The 18,249-nt window shown below is 39.2% G+C and overlaps 1 protein-coding gene across 1 annotated transcript; it reads left to right on the top strand.

Annotated features, from left to right (window-relative positions):
• Positions 1 to 1,011: 1,011 nt before the first annotated feature.
• On the top strand, positions 1,012 to 18,231 carry me3 (malic enzyme 3, NADP(+)-dependent, mitochondrial). Its single transcript, XM_020648752.3, has 15 exons — positions 1,012 to 1,184; positions 2,356 to 2,564; positions 7,351 to 7,484; positions 9,572 to 9,721; positions 10,277 to 10,352; positions 11,096 to 11,257; positions 11,426 to 11,529; positions 11,618 to 11,727; positions 11,867 to 11,964; positions 12,666 to 12,779; positions 12,858 to 12,963; positions 14,117 to 14,259; positions 14,870 to 15,043; positions 15,127 to 15,225; positions 17,084 to 18,231. The coding sequence occupies exons 2-15, from the start codon at positions 2,361 to 2,363 to the stop codon at positions 17,243 to 17,245; spliced, it is 1,836 nt and encodes a 611-aa protein (XP_020504408.2). The 5' UTR covers positions 1,012 to 1,184; positions 2,356 to 2,360; the 3' UTR covers positions 17,246 to 18,231.
• Positions 18,232 to 18,249: the final 18 nt, after the last annotated feature.

Genomic DNA, 18,249 nt, shown 5'->3' with positions numbered 1-18,249 from the left:
GGCCCAGCCCTCAGAACAATTCAGAATGCATTTTAAAAATCAAAATTGTAATATATATATATTTTTTTGTCATCGGCCTATAAAAGTTTAACATTTCAAATAAAATGTTCTTAAGCTGTGAACTTTTATCATCATTAACTCTTTCAACACACGCACAGAACGTGACATTTGACCTGAAAACAAACGGTAAAAAGGTTAGGGAAGAGAAAATTTGATTCAGAATTCAGGGTATTTAACCAACAGTGGACTAATGATTTTATTTTGTTGTTGGCTGTTTGTCTCATCTGTCAAGAGGCGGTGGCTGTTAAAAAAGCTAAAAAAAACGCCAAGTTCAACTGAACCAATCTCCTGAGATAAAATCCATCTCCACAATAACACCGGTCGTCATGCCTGCACATGTTATTTTCTGTTACTTACAGACTCTGGGCCCCAATCAGGGAAGGCAAGGCAAGTTTATTTATGATGCACATTTCAACAACAAGGCAATTCAAAGTGCTTCAAACAAGACTTCAAAAGCATCATGACAGAGGAAAGAAAAGAAACATTAAAATAGAACATAAAAAATAATAATAATAATAATAATAATAAAAATAATAACAAATAAAAAAAATCACTGGATTTATTAAATCTGAAGATATGTTCAAATAAAAATAATTCAAAGTGAAGGAAGGAATGAGGCCCTCAAAGAAAAAGGTTTGGGAACCCCTGATCTATCAAGACAGTCACTTTCGTGTCCAACAGGGGGAAGCAAAGGACATTTGAATATGCTGAAGGCTGAAGAGCAGTGCTGCCACTTGAGACTTTAGTTTTTACTTTAGTTTACTTTACTAATTAAACACATGAATTTGTATTTGCAATCAAAATGTCAACTTATTTAGAATATAATTGTGTTGCATGTTGTGTGCACACATTGAAGCTGAAGGTGGAGCTTGTGTTTACTGAATCAGGGGAGGAGGGGGGGCGGGGTTTGGCCCTCCTCTGCTCTCTGATTGGTTGCTCCTCTGTTTGGGGGAGGCCGACTGACTTGGGGGGGGGAAAGTGAAACAGTCAATGTCAAAATATTCCTGGATCAGCTGTTAGTTGTCGATCCGCCCCATCATCCACAGAGAACAACAGTCATCGTGAACAGAAGTTGATGAAGATTTGAAGTCAAAGTTTCTGCAGCAGCTTCTCGTCGGTTCCAGGTGAGGCTAACATGTGAGCTACATGTGAGCTAGCTTTAGCAGCTGCGCAGACAATGATTTTCTTAAAAGCAGCTAACAGGAGCTAGCTGAGCTTCTGCAGGATGAAAGCAGATATTCACATGAGCATATCGGCTTTACTATTTAATTCCTTCTAAAATAGTATTTATTAATGTGTTTAAAGTAAAACATGATGCTCAGTCCACCTGTTGTTTATTAGCCTGTGTTAGCCTCATGCTAATGTTTGAGACTCTTGGTGAAGGTTGTTTTCAGGAGCGCAGAGCTGCTGAACTCCAGTTATTCACGGTTTGTCTGGACTTCCTCGGTCAGGTGTCCTCTCTCTGACCTGAAAGGTAAACCCTGATCTTCAGCCAGAGCCGGTCAGAACCATTTTGGTGCCCTGGGCAAGATTCAGCAGGTGCCCCTTAAATTGCAGCCAGTTTGACCATCAAAGATTATTTTCATCCACTTAGAGAAAACTGGCTTAAGGCTTTATATTTAACATTATTTATTTATTTAAAAAATAAAGAATAATAGTATTTATTATTTTATAAAATACTGAATAAACATGAATAAAATGGTAATAACTCTAATATTTCTTATAAATAAACACAAAATAAAATAAATAAAAACAACTAGTGTAACAGAACAAACAATACAAACAGTGCAGGGAGCAGAAGTGGGGACAGCAGGGGATGGTTTGAAATGTTTTAAAATTACATCTGGAGAGAGAAGATGAGCATTTGTTAAACAATCTGCATTTTATAATATAGTGTGAAAACAAAATATTATTTTCTGTTCAGAGCAGAACAGAAACCTCAGTGTAGTTTTTCAGGGGAGCCCAAACAACCAGACCTACAGCATGCACAGCTACTGTATCTGTTCAGAGAGGACAAAATGCTTTCATGCTCTTAGACATCAGTACTCTAAAGGCAGGAGGTTAAAACTATTAATGACAACAGGAGGTGGAAAATAAACATTTTAATCGACTAGGCTGAAAGCTAACTAAGTACAGAGATGTCAGTAAATATAAAGGTAGGTTTTGTGTCCCAAACGACTCAGCCTACTTCACAAAAGAAGAGGTGTATTTGGAGGCTGGCGCCCCTATGCCACGGGCCAGCCCTGCCTCCAGCAGAAGGGTTTTGACTGGGTGTCTCTGAATGTGTTTTTGCAGGCAGCATGATGAACTCCCTCCCAGGAAGAGCCGCTCTGTCCCTGTGTAGGCGTACGGCGTCGGCGGGCGGGATGGGGGTCTTCGCCGGGGGGATGCCAGCTGACTGTCTCCAGGCTGTGCGGGTCTGTCACTCCGGGACGGGCAACAAGCCCAGCATCAGCACCAAGAAGAGGGGCTACGACATCACCAGAAACCCACACCTCAACAAGGTGAGCTTACCTGTCCATCACCTGGACTCTGAGGCATGAGATAAATATACCATACATTCCTCAGCTGGGTCTCAAATGTCTACAGGAGTAGTGGAAGGTTCACAGCTGTTGACCTGTGCCTTTTTAAAAACTGCTTTAGATGTCTCTTCTTCTCTGGTGTTGTAGTTTTTTTTGTATTATATCTTTGCTTTAATACAGTCTATAGCTTCTGTACAGTTTATTTTAATTTACTTAGCTGTTACTACAATTTTTTATTTATTTTTTTATTTGTACTTGTATTTGAATAATGCTATTCTATTTTAGGATAGGATAATACTTTATTGAGCCCCAGAGGGGAAATTCGGGCGTTGCAGCAGCACAGACAAGAAAGCTCAAAATACAAAATACACATTAAACAGAATAGATAAGATAAGATAAATAAAAACGGGGGTATATACAAGTACAAAATGAATGATGAAGTTAACTATGCAGAGAGTTGAGACAGTATTTGCACGGAATGGCAAGATAAAGTGAGAAGTGATGATTAAAGTGACTTGGTATGATAAATAGCAGCAAGTCATGTAAACAGCAGAGAAGAGAGGCAGTGTTGTACCACAGTAATGCAATTATTTTATATATAATTTTAACTTTTTTTTGTAGATGACTCAGAGAGAAACGCACAAAAATTCCAATGCACCTGTACTGTCCTGTACCTGTGCAAATGGCAATAAACATCTATTCTATTCTAGTCAGGAACAATTTAAAGGTGCAGCAGGAAAATATTCGCACACTGAGAAGAACGAAAGTGGACAGACATTTCAGATAATCTGAATTTCTGCAGCTCTTACTTTTGTTGGTTCATCCCAACATATTCTGATGGGAACAACCTTGGCAGCACTCCTGTCTGTACTTTTAATAATAATAATAATACATTTTATTTATAAGCGCCTTTCAAGACACACAAGGACACTGTACAACAATCAACATTTAAAAAACAACGATGGATAAAATCAGCATACAATAAAAGAAATGAGATGTAGGACAGAGTAATTACAGTTAAAATGTTAGAGATCTTGAACAGATGGGTTTTGAGTCTGGATTTTAAAGATGGGGAGAGAGTCTTTTGTTCTACTCTGTGTATGTGAGTACTTGGCTGCTGCATCTACACTACAGCGTAAAAAAGTTGTTTCTGCACAGAGTTCCTCAAAGTCCAGAATTTCACTTTCTCTGTGTGAGCTGTTACTAAAGACAGCGCCACATCCTGCATACCATGTGGCGATTCAGAATCAGAAATACTTTTATTTAAGCCAGGGGGGGGGGGATGCACTTGTAATGCCAAATTTCATTTCTAAGTGAGATAAGAGTGTTTAAACATCCACCTTCTGATAGTTCTCCCTTTACATTCATCTGATCACTCTGTCACACTCTGGCTGCTTCCTCTTTGTTGTTGTAAAGCTGAAACATTAGCTATAGGGTTAATGTTAGTTGACTCACACGTTGTTGTGTCTGTATTATTCCTGAATAACATCAGGGCTTTTGCAGCCATGATATGTATTTTTTTCAGTTAGATTCCAGATGTGCTGCAGTTTCACAAACTGTGCCAGAACATCGTTCACTCATTTACTCACCAGATGTTTTTAATTGCATTTTTCAGTGTAAACAGGGGATCTCTTTTGATGCCTTGCTAACTCTACAATACGAGCAGGAAAGACACTTTTACTGAGTTTATTGCTTTGGTTTAGGGTTTATGGGAGGTCAATCCCAGTTCCTTCCTCTGCTGGTGCTCAGTCAGCAGTTATGTGTTGTAGAGGCCATTTTAATCATGGTAGCTTTAGTTTCAGAAGTATGATTTAAGTTTGTGCTAATAGAGCATATTTGTTGTGTTGTTATAAATAAGTATTAATTTATGAGAAGTATTTGATTTGACATGGAAAATGTATGGTGAATAATGGATTTATTTGGGCTTATTTTGGCAGGTATTTTGTGTTATTGGTGGTGGAGTCGAGTTGATTAATTTGGGTGCGATGCACAGGTGGGGAGAAAAAATTAGATGGTCTTTGTTTGTGGATTGTGGTGGAGGAATAGGAGCCTGAATTTGGACTGAATTTTCTTTACATAAACTAAAATCACACAGTTGTCACTGAGCCCCTCTGCTGGATATATTGACTGTATTTCAGTCAGATTTTTATTAAGAGGTTACTGTTTTCTCTCTGAGGTCCAATGAAAACGTCTCATAACAATAAACAATGACCTCTCTCCTCTATTTGATTTCGTCATGATGTTTTACACAGTCTTATTAAGTTGTAACTTCCCAGTAATCATTGATAAGGTTGGATTGAAGTCATTAAAATAGTGGTTAATAATCTCTACCATGCATGTTTAGTTTCACTCTCTGCTTGTGTTAATTACAGCCACCGCTCAGAGCGCCACCTTTAATGGGTTTACTTTAACCAGCTCGCTCTAATAGGTTTAGTTTAATCTGTGACTCTCTCTCTCTGATTGTTGTGTACGTTATTTGTGTTGTTGGATCGTTGTGTTTGAAGCTTTCCCTGCACAGTGACACTCCTGTCCTTCTCCAGCGTCAATGTCGTCTGACTTGTTCATATTAAAGGCGTCGGTGTATCAGAGTGTCTCCTCACCTCTGGCAGGCAGACCTGTTGTTGGTGTTTGCAGCTATTAAGTGTGTGACAGGACGCTTGTAAGGCGTTGTTCAGCTGTTGAGCATCAATTGGAAAGCATGCGGCGTGTGGAAAAAACAGACGATGTAATGATTGTAAGACGAGATGGGGGGGGGGGGGAGAGGGGATATTAGAGGCACTATTGCATTTTGCACCCTGAGAGAAAAATCTCTCTGCATGAAAAGACCAAACCATTTCGATGTCTAATTTGTCTGCCAGTGCAGAAAATATTCATTTTTTCAAAGTTTTCTTCATGTAAATATTTCCACCCAAATTAAAGGCTTTATATGTGATTTTTTTTTGATCCAGCAGATGTCGCCCTTGAGCACCAGCATGAAACCAAAACAACTCACGCTGCATTGTTGTGTTAGCATGCTAATGCTAGCGATCTTTATTATGCTGGTATCTTCACACTGCATGTAAATTTACCTGAAATGAGCGTGATCTAGAAACACAGTTAAGCAGTGAGTACAGTATGTTATTCTTCTTTTCTCTAGTCCCTCAATTAAACAACTTTTATACACGAGGGGAGGAGTCAGCCGGCCGTCCTGGCGATGTAAACAAAGTGAAGATAGGACTCTGAAAACTCTGAAAACATCACAGACAGTGGGACTCGGGTGTTACACCCATTGTAGACAGTCATGACTCACAGAGTTATTTTCAGAGGAGATACTTGATTTCTACATTTAAGTGTGAAAAATGATATTAAGCCTTTAAAGCACTTTTCAGCATCAGATTAAAACACTTAAAATGAGTATTGCAAGCAAAATCTTGAATTTTGACAAAATAAAAACTAATATGAAGCGATTTATTTTAGCCTAGTTTTTTTTTTAAATAAGTATATAATCACTTCTATCAGGGTTCAGTTTGCATCACATAACTTTTAATAAAGCTAAAGACCTCATATGCTTCAACGTGCTTCTATTAACTGTGATCCATCGGTACAATACGGTACTCTAAAAGTTCATGTGTTAATAAAATCTCTCTACAGTCGAGCAAACTGACTCTTAGAAGGCCAGTTTATTTTCCATGTAGGTCAGTGTTTCCTCTGGCGTGCGAGAATGGAAAGGAAACGGAGGGAGCGATGAAGCGGAGACGATGGAAGAGAAGAGGAGCTGACGGGGGGAGTTAGTCGAGGCTCCCTCACTATTGGACAGAATAAATAGATTAAAGCTCACACTACCCTCCAATCACTCTTCTTTAGAAGGCGTGCCAACAGAAGAGAAGCAGTTCTAATCATAACCAGACGGCAGAGGGGTGCAAGGCTGCTGCTTACCAAAATAAAAGCATGGCCTTGTGTTCTTAAAGTTACAAAGACTTTTTGCAGCGTTCCCCTTACTGTTACTCTCAAACTGATGTTTCAGACTTTTATTTTAAGTTCCTTACTTTCTGTTTTTAATGGAAACACCGTAAGAACTAAAAGAGAGTAATACAGAGAGTATACCTACACAACCTTTAAATGTTCTTATGTGTCAAATTATGACCTTAATATTGTTATTTAAAACCTTATGAGTGAATATGAATTAAACCTATGCACATACACACGTTAACCTGATCAAATTACGGTTCTAAAACAAAACTACAAAATACGACTTTTAAGTAACTTCTTATCAATGTGCAGGTGAAACAAAATAAATACACACCTCGTGCCTCAAACAGCGGGGTGCTTAATAAAAGATATGACCGTAATACTGAACGTTTGAAACACATGTAAGCAGGTTTTAGTTACTGTTTCCTTTCACTTCCTGTACTTTTCCTTTCAAAATAAGAGCATCCGTCTTTTCGATGTAACTAACAGGAAGTTATCACCAAACCAACACAAAAGAAACCACAGACTACTGGGTAATTTACACTTTTCCTGGACTTTTCACTGTCGCCTTGCTGGGTTTTGTTTTTAGAGCAATGCTTCCACTCAAAACAGCAAAATAATTCATGACCCTGAGAACAGATGAAAAAGACCACTGTATTTGGGCGTGGTTATGACTCATAACTAACCTCAAACTCTGATGACTAACACATGAGTCACTGTGGTCTGAGTATTCCGGCTTCTTTGTGGACTTTACCCAGACTGAACTCTTTTAGGAATGAGTTGTATAACCGCTGCTTCCCCTCTCTCTCTCGCCCTGCAGGGAATGGCTTTCACCCTGGAGGAGCGCCTGCAACTGGGCATCCACGGCCTGCTGCCCCCCTGCTTCCTCTCGCAGGACGTGCAAGTGCTGCGTGTAATGAAGAGCTACGAAACTCGCAGCAACCCTCTGGACAAGTATGACAAAAGACACAAACACGACAGGGCATACTGGAGAGGTTTGGACGACTATGCAGCCTCAGATGTTAAATGACTAGGCCCCTCCCCCTTACAGTTTGGGTCAAATCTTAGTGAGTCACATGAGTTGCATGCAGTTGTTGCTTTTGCCTGATTTGAAGAATGATCAAAAGTTTAGTCAGAGTCGCACAAGACACTTTTAAAGCTTAAACAGCCTGTTGTTTCAGAAAGATCTAAAACTGAAGAATCCCTGATTTGATTCATACCAGAGACACTCTCTCTCTCTCTCGCCCTCTCTCTCTTTCTCTCTTTCTCCCTCTCTCGCCCTCTCTCTCGTTCTCTCTCTCTCTCTCTCTCTCTCTCTCTCTCTCTCTCTCTCCCTCCCTCTCTCTTCATTTCACCTCACCATGTCACTGTGACTCTGTACTCTGGACATTAAAACATATCAGCGTGATTCAAGTAATAAAAAGTGTCCAAAGCTCTGTGAGGTCGAACTTTGAGCCAAATGCTAACATCAGCACACTTTAATGCTTACAGTGACGACGCCTAACATTCTGATGTTTTAGACTGTCTGCAGGATAATAGAACTTAAACTGAGTCTGAGTCAGGCTGCACAGGATGTAATGTTTACTGGAGTGGACTTGAATCATCCTTGCACCTTACTGTTTTAAATTGTATTTTAATTGATCACAAGTGAATTATTTCATTATCTTATACAAATCTTTATTGTATCCAGATGATTATGCCGTTAAAGAGGTCATATTCTGCCCTTTTTGGGGTTCATATATTTAATCTATGTACCTACTAAAGTATCTTCACAATACTTAAAAAGTGTCTGTTTTCATGAACTGCCGCTCCATGCACCGGCTCTCTTCTGACTCTCTCTCTAAGGCTCTGAAGTGACCACGTTCAGAGTCCCCACGTGTGCCAAGTCTGATCTGATTGGTCGGCCTGTCGGCTCTAGCCGTAATTGGTCAGTCGCTCAGCACGGTTCTCGGAAATGTCACGCCCCTTTTACCATATTGGGAATGCAGCCACTTTGGCTCCGAGGGGAGCAAAAACATTAGCACGTTAGCACTACTGTGCTACCGCAGGCTACGGCATATCGTGGGCGTGCTACAGAAGCTAACGGGCGTGCAACATGAGCTGCTCGGCCACAACGAGCCAATGGGCTTAGATCAGTGATCTCACACTGACAAGACGTCACACTGGCAATTTTTTTTCAAGGGGGGCTAGAACCGAGCGTTACATGCAGCTAATGCTACAGCTAACAGGAGGACGTAGGAGAAGCTGCGTTTCTGCGGACTTTGAATTTTTGCACATAGATGTGACTAAACATGCACAGGACACTTGGAAAACACACTAAAGAGCAGATAAAACCAGAAAAAGCAGAATATGACCCTTTTAACATTAACCCATTATGTCAAGAAATGCGTTCATTATTATCTTGAGTTAAAAACATTATTAACTTGTGATGTTGATAAAACCTTCATTTACTCACTGCCATTCTCCGCTTCCACAGCTTTACAGTGTTCATCGTCATAGTTGATCACTATAGTATAGCATAGAAGAGTGGTTCCTAAGTGGTGGGTCAGGACCCATAAGTGGGTCGTGGAGCTGTTTTCAGTGGGTCACGATTGTGTGCATGGACAAAAAAAGGTGTCAAAAAGTCTATGAAGTGCTTTTTAAACTATTTGTTTTATTCATTTTCTTTGTTCTGTCACATGTTTTATAATGACTGAGATCCAAACTGCACCATTTTTCATTAAATTAATCTGATTGGTCGATAAAAAAAAATGAAATTTGGGTTGCAATTCTTCTGTGAAGGTTGTTAGTGGGTCCTGAAGCTGGACCAGTTGAGAACCACTGGTATAGAAGACTATTATATAAAGTTGTAGAGATACTTCAGTGGCTGTTATTGGTGATTATATGCTTCATGTATTGATTTCCTTTTGAATGCATTTGGCCCTCTATATAGATGACAATCATGCAGAAAGGTGTAGTAACAGTTAACTCTGATCAGAGATCTGTCAGCTCTCTAAAACAGGAGTCATGATGTCGACTTGTTATATCTCTTTTTGTCTCAGGTACATCCTGCTGATGACGCTGCAGGACAGAAACGAGAAGCTGTTCTACCGTTTGCTCACCTCTGACATCGAGGAGTTCATGCCCATAGTGTACACTCCCACCGTCGGCCTGGCCTGCCAACAGTACGGACTCGCCTTCAGGAGACCCCGGTGAGATCATTTTTACATCCAACAGTATCTATGATGCTTGAGAATATGCTGCATATTTGTCTACATATGTACATGCATTAGAAATTATGAATTAAATGTGATAAAGGTAAATCACAGTGTCTCTATCCCATGTTTGCAGACAACAGACAATCTTTTTGAAATTCAGCCTCACTTGAAAAACAATTATTTTTTGAATGGCTTAATGAGTAAAAAAAAATCTTAAGATGACTTTTAATTTCATGTTATTTTGTATGTTATATCTGGATTTTACACTTATAAACTCAGCTAATAAAGTTTGACAGAACCAAAAATAAGTATCATTTTTTGCCTTTTCATCTCCACATGAGTTTCATTGCCAAAATCCTTTTGCCCTGTAATTCATAAAATCACTGCAGTTTGTTTGTTTTAAAATCCTGAGGCTCTTATGGTTTGTTATTTGGACTGTCTATAAATAAGTAAATAAAAACATGCTGTATACAGGACGCTGATTTAAAAACAAACAAAACATTCAAAAAGTGTAACCTGGGCTCTCTCTTGCGATCTCATTGTCAACAGTGGACTCTTCATCACCATCCATGACAGAGGCCACATCGCCACAGTGCTCAACTCCTGGCCTGAAGAAGACATAAAGGTGAAGACAAACACACACACATGCACCACAGCTTCTTCTGCTTGAGATATAACAAACCTATCAATAGAATAGAATAGATGTTTATTGCCATTTGCACAGGTACAGGACAGTACAGGTACATTGGAATTTTTGTGCGTTTCTCCCCGAGTCAGCTTCTACAAAAAAGTTAAAATTATATATAAAATAGAATAGCATTAGAAGAAAAAAGGAATGAAGTACAAATAAAAAAAATAAAAAAAACAAGCTGTATTAACAGCTAAGTAAATTAAAATAAACTGTACATAAGCTATACACTGTATTAAAGCAAATATATAATACAAAAAATAACAAAGGGGAACACTGTACAATGACATTTTTTTCCACAGTTTACAGTTCCAAAATTATTTGGACTCTACTGTCTTCAAATTGCCTTATTTTTTGTATATTTTTGTATATTTGTATATATTATTATTATTTTTTTTTTTATGTTTAATTTTAATATTTTATTGTTGGCATTCATTGTGGACAGCAAAGAAAGAATTTCATTGTACAGGGAAACATGTTTCCTACTGTGCACATGACAATAAACATTTTGAATCTTGAATAAAATGAAAATATAAAAATGTTTTCTTGTCTCTACTTTCTACATCTCTTATTGCACACATATTTTTCACATTATATAATTACACTGTTTTTTTGTTTTTTGTTTAATACTATCAACCTATCCTTTTCATAATCTTCTCCTTTTGATATTTTGTTTTCAGGCCATTGTGGTGACAGACGGGGAGCGTATCCTCGGCCTGGGCGACCTGGGGGGTTATGGGATGGGGATCCCTGTGGGGAAGCTGGCTCTGTACACGGCCTGTGGCGGAGTTCGGCCGCAGCAGTGTCTCCCCGTGCTGCTGGACGTCGGCACAGACAACCAGGTGAGCGCAGAGCTGCAGGAGGATTTATGAGCTGCTGCAGAACTTCATATCGCACAATAGTTGTTACTATCATCAATATCAGATTGGTGCTATGGTAATCATTTATAGATTCATACCGATGATGTCACTCATGAATGAACTTTGACGTCTGATTGACTTTCGGTCCAGGCGCTGCTCGATGACCCGCTGTACATCGGCCTGAAGCACAAGAGAATTAGAGGGAAAGAATACGACGAGCTGGTCGACGAGTTCATGCAGGCGGTTACAGACAAGTAAGTGGAAACACAAATCAGCCAATGAGGTGTGAGCAATCCAGTCTCCGTCTGACCCCCCCCCCCCCGCCTCACTTTTTCCCTGCAGGTACGGGATGAACTGTTTGATACAGTTTGAGGATTTTGCCAACAGCAACGCGTTCCGCATTCTGAACAAATACAGGAATCGATACTGTAGCTTTAATGACGACATCCAAGGTACGCAACAAAAAAAAGTTAACTGTGGATTTAAGATGTAAAAAAAAATCTATTTAATTTTAACCATCCACTAATTCCACATCATCATCCCTTGCTTCCCTAAGCCAACAAATATCACACTTTTCTTTGTCTTTTGTAGGCACGGCCTCAGTTGCTGTTGCTGGAGTGTTGGCTGCGCTGAAGATAACCAAGAACAAACTGTTAGAGCACACTTTTGTTTTCCAAGGGGCAGGCGAGGTGAGACGCTGATTTTTCTGGTTTTTTTAAATATAAAAAAAACTGTTCTTCATTTTAAGAGACTAGTAAGACCTCGCCACAACTCCGATGACACATTTTTATTTTATTTATTATTATAGGAACACCCAATAGACAAAAAAGAGGTACACTTCACCTCTCCATAAAGCCAGGACAAAACAAAACACAGTAAAATAAAGAAAAAACAAACAAAAGAAACAAAACAAAAAATTAAAGTAAAAAGTAAGACCCTTCCCGCCTCCATCAACCATCAAACCAGTCTGCCCTCCCCCATCCCCCATCCCACCCCAATCTTTATAAATGGAAGATAAAAAAGATAGTAAACAGAAGGAAGAGTCAGTTACTCAACATATCAGTGAACATTTGTAACTGAACAGCTTTCATCTAACCATAAACCAGGAAAGATAAAACTAAGAATTGTATTAAATAAGGGGTTGAAAAAGAACAAGAGAATCACTTGCCAGATCAAGAAACAAAACATTTTGCAAACGCCAAGTAAAACTTGAGTGATGATGGCATATATGTACATGCATATATATATATATATATACACACACACACACACACACACACACATACGTACGCATTCATCCATATTTCCCCGATTAACCCGATGACACATTTTAATGAAGGAGTCTGTGATGTAAAGTGAAAATTATTGTTTTGTTTTTTTTCTATTCCAGGCTGCTCTGGGAATCGCTCACCTGCTCATCATGGCCATGGCCAAAGAGGGAGTGCCAAAAGAAGAAGCCGCCAAGAGAATCTGGATGGTGGACTCAAAAGGTCTCATTGTGAAGGTAATGTGTGTTTTGTGTGTGTGCTTTGTAGGTGAATCCTCCAACAAGTAGGATATAAACAGAGATTCATGATTACAGGGAAGGGGCCATATAAACCATGAAAAGGAGGAGTTCGCCCACGATCACCCACACCTGAAGACCCTGGACGAGGTGGTGCACACCATCAAACCCACCGCCATCATAGGTGAGTCCACCTGTAGGAAACTAAGAGGTTTCCCTGAAGACTGAGCAGCAGTTACTTAATATCCTCCAGAAACATTTTTGTTTTTAATGGTGTTCTAAAAGCATTTTGAATAACCTGAGTTGTATTTTTCATCCATCTTTGGTTTAGTATTTCCTGCTCAGTTGTTGAAAAACAGGTGAATGTCCTTCCTGACGCTCTGCTCATCAGAATAACAAAAAACAAAATCAACTAATCCACCCTGTGTTTGTAATCTTAACGCCTCCTCTGGTGTTTTAGATCTCGATGTTATTATCGTTTGGCCTTAATTCAAACATGGCATGAAGGATGAACTGGAAGAAATGTCCGGGGTTCAAATCAAAACTGATAAGATAAGATGTTCTGTGTTTTATATCGCAGAGTAAATGATGAAGATGTAATTAATGTTTTAATCAGATCTACAATTGCTTTGTTGAAAACGACAGTTTGAAGATTGTTTAGCTTATTTTCTTGGTTTATTTTGAAAGGGGACATGCACATGATCACAACTGTAGGGCTGGAGTTAGCTATAAAGCTAATTTACATCTGAGGTCAACAGCAAGAACATCACAAATGCAAAATACTAAAAATAATTAAATACAATTCAACAGAAAAGAACCCAAAGTGCACGATACACAACAGACATATAGAACCCAACCATCATAAGAACCATCATAAGAACCCAGGCAACACAAGAACCCAACAACACGATCTGAGACCAAGAGGAACCAAAGATTTAAAAAGATGTAAGAAACTAAAAGAGATAAAAGCAAATAAAAAGAGAACAGCAATAAGAAGGTAAGAGCAGGAAAAGAAATAGAAACAAGTGGTTAAAGGATCAAAAAAACAATAATATTAATAAAAATAAAAAGTAAATATACATATAAAACATAAATAGTATAGTATAGTAGTAATCGTATATCACAAAGACAGCATATTACAAAAATGCATCACATTCTCTTCTTCTCTTGTAACTTGGTTTCAATCCCGCTACTGATGTCACAACTTTACAATTTAGTTCAAAAACATAATTTTTCCCACAAGAACCACTTCAATTTGAGCGTATCTGGTTGAAACACACGGCTCCATAAGCCACATCCGAGCTCGTTTGACGTTGTTCTGTTTCCTGGACTTGAAGGGGTGGCTGCTGTCGCTGGAGCGTTTACTGAGAAGATTATCAAAGCCATGGCGTCCTTCAACGAGAGGCCCATCATCTTCGCTCTGAGCAATCCAACCAGCAAGGCCGAGTGCACCGCGGAGCAGTGCTACCAGCTCACAGAGGTAACGACCAGCCTCTCTGTACTGAAGTACATGCCGATAGTGTGTGTCTAAGTGTGTCCTGATCAGGTTTGATGTATTTTGTTTCTGTTTAAAAATGAGAACTGAGACATGCAGACTCTACCTCAAAGATGATAAAATCCTCTTTTTTTTTTTTTTAAATAAGTGTAGTTCTCTTTCAGAGTCATGACTCAGAGTTATTTTCAGAGGATAGACTTAATTTATATTATATTTAAGTGTGAAAAATTACATAAAGACTTTAAGGTGGATTTACACACCAGTCTTCATTTGACACAGTCAACAACTGATAAGATATTTTGGTGGTTGGCAAACATTACTCTTGAAAACATGAAATGTAGACACTGAATGATCACATGGATATCCTGTACAGTGGTGAGTCATCTTGTGCAATCTGCCCTCTTTTTTTTTTTTGTTGATATTTTGTGTACTGCACTCTACTGCCCCCTGCTGTTATAGAAACATTCTTCTGCTGTCTTTTAAAATGTCAACAAAGAAAAAGCAGGCACTCCTCTTATCTTTGAAGACGACTCGCTCTTTCCAGTCGTTACAGTAAATCTCTCCTCCGTCTCCTCTTCGTTTTGTGTGTTTTCAGGGCCGGGGCATCTTTGCCAGTGGAAGTCCGTTCGATAAGGTGACGCTGTCCGATGGACGCACCTTCTACCCCGGCCAGGGCAACAACGCCTACGTCTTCCCCGGCGTGGCTTTGGGCGTCATAGCCTGCGGAGTGCGTCACATATCTGACGATGTGTTCCTCACCACAGCAGAGGTGTTACCTCCAGTCTACAGTTTATTAATGACACGTTTACTTTAATGTGATGAGGCTGTTAAATCTTCTTGTGTCTCTCTCAGGCGATAGCTGACATGGTAACAGAGGAGAACCTGGCTGAGGGAAGACTCTATCCTCCTCTGAGCACAATCAGAGAGGTGTCCTTCAAGATCGCAGTGAAGGTGAGACAACTTTTACACCTCACAGTTTTCAAATTAACCTCTTATATTACACATTTACTGGGACTTCATGTAGTTCCATGATCATTTAGGAAAACGTGATATCATAAATCCTAATGATCACTGACTTGTTAAATTGATCGTCTTATTTTTTAACTGTTATTTAACCAGGAGAAAGTCTCATTGAGATTAAAAGTCTCTTTTACAAGAGCGTCCTGGCAGCAGCACAATCACAGGGTTTCAGACACAGAAACACTTAATGAACATAAATACAGGAATCACACAAAGAACCATTCATCAGAAGCTGTCATCAGTAACAAAGCGACCATAAAGGGCAATACGAGTTAGCTAAAACATCCACAGTCAGATCATCAAGACCACCTTTAAAACATTCAGAGAAACCAGCTCCCCAACATTTAAAGTTTCTTGCAACTGATTCCAAGAAGAGGGAGCAGAGAACTTAAACGCCCTTTTTCTGGTTTCATTACGGGCTTTATTATTTACCTAAAGTATTAAATGTCTTAAACTCTACTTAAGGTGTCGCTTTCTTTTGTGGATAACTTCTGAAGAGTCAGTCGAACCAAGTTGAAACATCTGAGATTTTAGTTTGTACATAAAATTAAATAATCAAAAAAAGAGAAGCAAACAAAGAAGCTCCCGTTTGAAGGATTTATTGATGAGTGATGTTTGGAGGCCAACGTGGATCTAGTTGTTTGCCTCTCTTTACAAACTTGAAAATAAAATCTCATCCATGCATTTTAAATTATGAATTAAATGTGATAAAAAAAGGTAAGGCTCCTTTTTTCTTTTTTTTTTTTAAGATACTAAAACTCTCAAACTGTTGTTAGTTTGCAGGTAACAGACACTCTCTGAAATTCAGCCTCACATGAAAAACAATTATTTTTTTAATGGCTTAATGAGGAACCAAACAGCTTAAGAGGACTTTTAATGTCATGTTACATCTGGATTTCACACTGATAAACTCAACTAATCTTCCTCTTGAGGACGATGTGGAGACAATTGATCAATTTGATTTAACAAAAAAAAAAAAAAACACAGTCTCCAAACATTTACCTCATGTCTTGTTTCAGTTTTTGTTAAATCCTGACGGTGCACACAGGAGTGTGAAACCAACGTATTTGAAATGGGTCCTTCTCATTTCTGAACTGGAAGACAAGCATGTTGTTTTCTGTTATCAGTCACTCCAGATAAGAGCCTTAACTCCTTCAAGGCCCTTCCCCACTTTCACATCTCTAGAAACAGAAAAGTAAATGACAACCGAAGAACAGACAAAGCCAAAGAGTTGTTGTTATCATTGAGAAAAGGTTTAGTTTATAACAACAAAAGAAAACTGAATTTGATGAACAAGGTGGGGGGGGGGGTGAGGATAGGACAAAGTGGATGTGCCAAAGAAATAAACTCAACAAAACAAAACAAAACCAGACCTAACTCTCTAATATCTTAAAAAGAGATCCAAAAACAAACCGAACTAACTTCTCTACCAAATATTGAAAGAGAAAACTACACGGGTGGCACAAACCACACTTACCTGGTGTAAGTGTAGCAAATGTAGAGGGAAGCCCAACTTACCCAGTCCAACCTCACCACGAACCTTTCAGAAGAATGAGCCAAAAAAAACAAAAACTGACAGAGAATGATGATCCAACATGAGTGGCAGAGAGCTGCAGAGTTGGTGTGTTTATATGGAGCCTCTCAGGTGCTCATCATTCAGTTGCTGGGTGAAACAGGTGAAACAGGTGAGGCTGATTAGGTGATTACCTCGAGGAGCGAATCAAAAAAGGAGCGAGGTCTCATGCTGTCAGCCATGTAACACCACTTTCTCATTTTTTGTCCACTCCAGATCGTCAACTATGCGTACAAACACAACATCGCATCGTTGTACCCCGAGCCCAAAGACAAGGAGGCGTTCGTGCTGTCTCACATCTACAGTCCTGATTACGACTCGTTCACACTGGACTCGTACAGCTGGCCTCAGGACGCCATGACTGTCCAGGACGTGTGATCTGAAACGCCTCTGCTGCTTCTACAAGTCAACGTGCTAACTTTACTTCTTGTAGGATTTCTGCATCACTTCCTTTCAGAAACTTGCAAACAAATCTCGCCTTTTAGCTTTTTTTTTTTTTTTCTCTTTATCTCTTTATGAATGTTAGAAAGTTTCTGCTCCCGTGTCAGATGGACGGCGATGAAATAATTAAGACGTCACCTTTTAATGTGATTCTCTGTAGTGTTTATTTTATTCTCTCATGGCTGTATCAGTTTTCTCAAGTGTATGTTTCATCATTTCTCTGATTTAAAGTTGAACTGAAGCATATCAGATATCAATAGAAGGACTTTCATAACTCTGCAACTTAAAACTACTCTCCCATTAGATTAGAAAGCTGAGATGTTTCAGTATTCGACACTCGCAGTGACTAAAATACCTTTTTTTTTGAGAGCTTTTTGAGAATCAGAGCTGGGCTATGAAAACACAAAGCAGTCGCTCTCAGAAACGCACAAATCTGTCTCTGGGCTTCAAAGAAACTAAAAGAAAGCAGAAAAAAGTCAGATAATGACAGGACCTGTAGGTGCCTCTGACTGTGTGACCCCTGTGCTCAGACAGAAGCAAAGAGTTCATAAAAGTCACAGCTGGCTCGTTCACATCGTAGCAGCTTCTTCATATTTTACACTCCGGTCTGCACACAGGACAGAAAACACTCCAGAGTCTCAAACGGGAGGCGGTTCTCTCGTTGAATGTGTTTTAAGAGTTTGGTTTGTTGGGGATTTAGCGCCACCATCTGGAAGTTTTTTTTGTATTCAGAGGGTGTGTCTCTTTAGTTTTGTACAGAGCTCTGCCTGTTGTTGTATTTTTGCCAAAGTTACTGATGAATTGTCTCCTTATCTTTGACTCCTAGAGAACATGACGCTCTGCCAGCTTTAGCACTGAAATATATGCTTGAAGTTTTCAAAGGGAATATAAAACTTTTGGAATAAAATTGTCAAAAAAAACAAGTGTTTGATTTATGGTAT

This window comes from Labrus bergylta, chromosome 13, assembly GCF_963930695.1.
Source record: "Labrus bergylta chromosome 13, fLabBer1.1, whole genome shotgun sequence".
NCBI classification, from domain to species: Eukaryota; Metazoa; Chordata; class Actinopteri; order Labriformes; family Labridae; genus Labrus; species Labrus bergylta.
The sequence above is the reverse complement of the archived record's forward strand: the minus strand, read 5'-3'. Positions and strand labels throughout refer to the sequence as shown.

Bases quoted from the DNA above. Each gene is read 5' to 3' on its own strand.
- me3 (XM_020648752.3), top strand. From the start codon at position 2,361: ATGATGAACTCCCTCCCAGGAAGAGCCGCTCTGTCCCTGTGTAGGCGT. The intron at 11,728-11,866 runs GTACGCAACAAA...TGTCTTTTGTAG, and splicing joins CTTTAATGACGACATCCAAG to GCACGGCCTCAGTTGCTGTT. The intron at 12,964-14,116 runs GTGAGTCCACCT...CTGGACTTGAAG, and splicing joins CAAACCCACCGCCATCATAG to GGGTGGCTGCTGTCGCTGGA.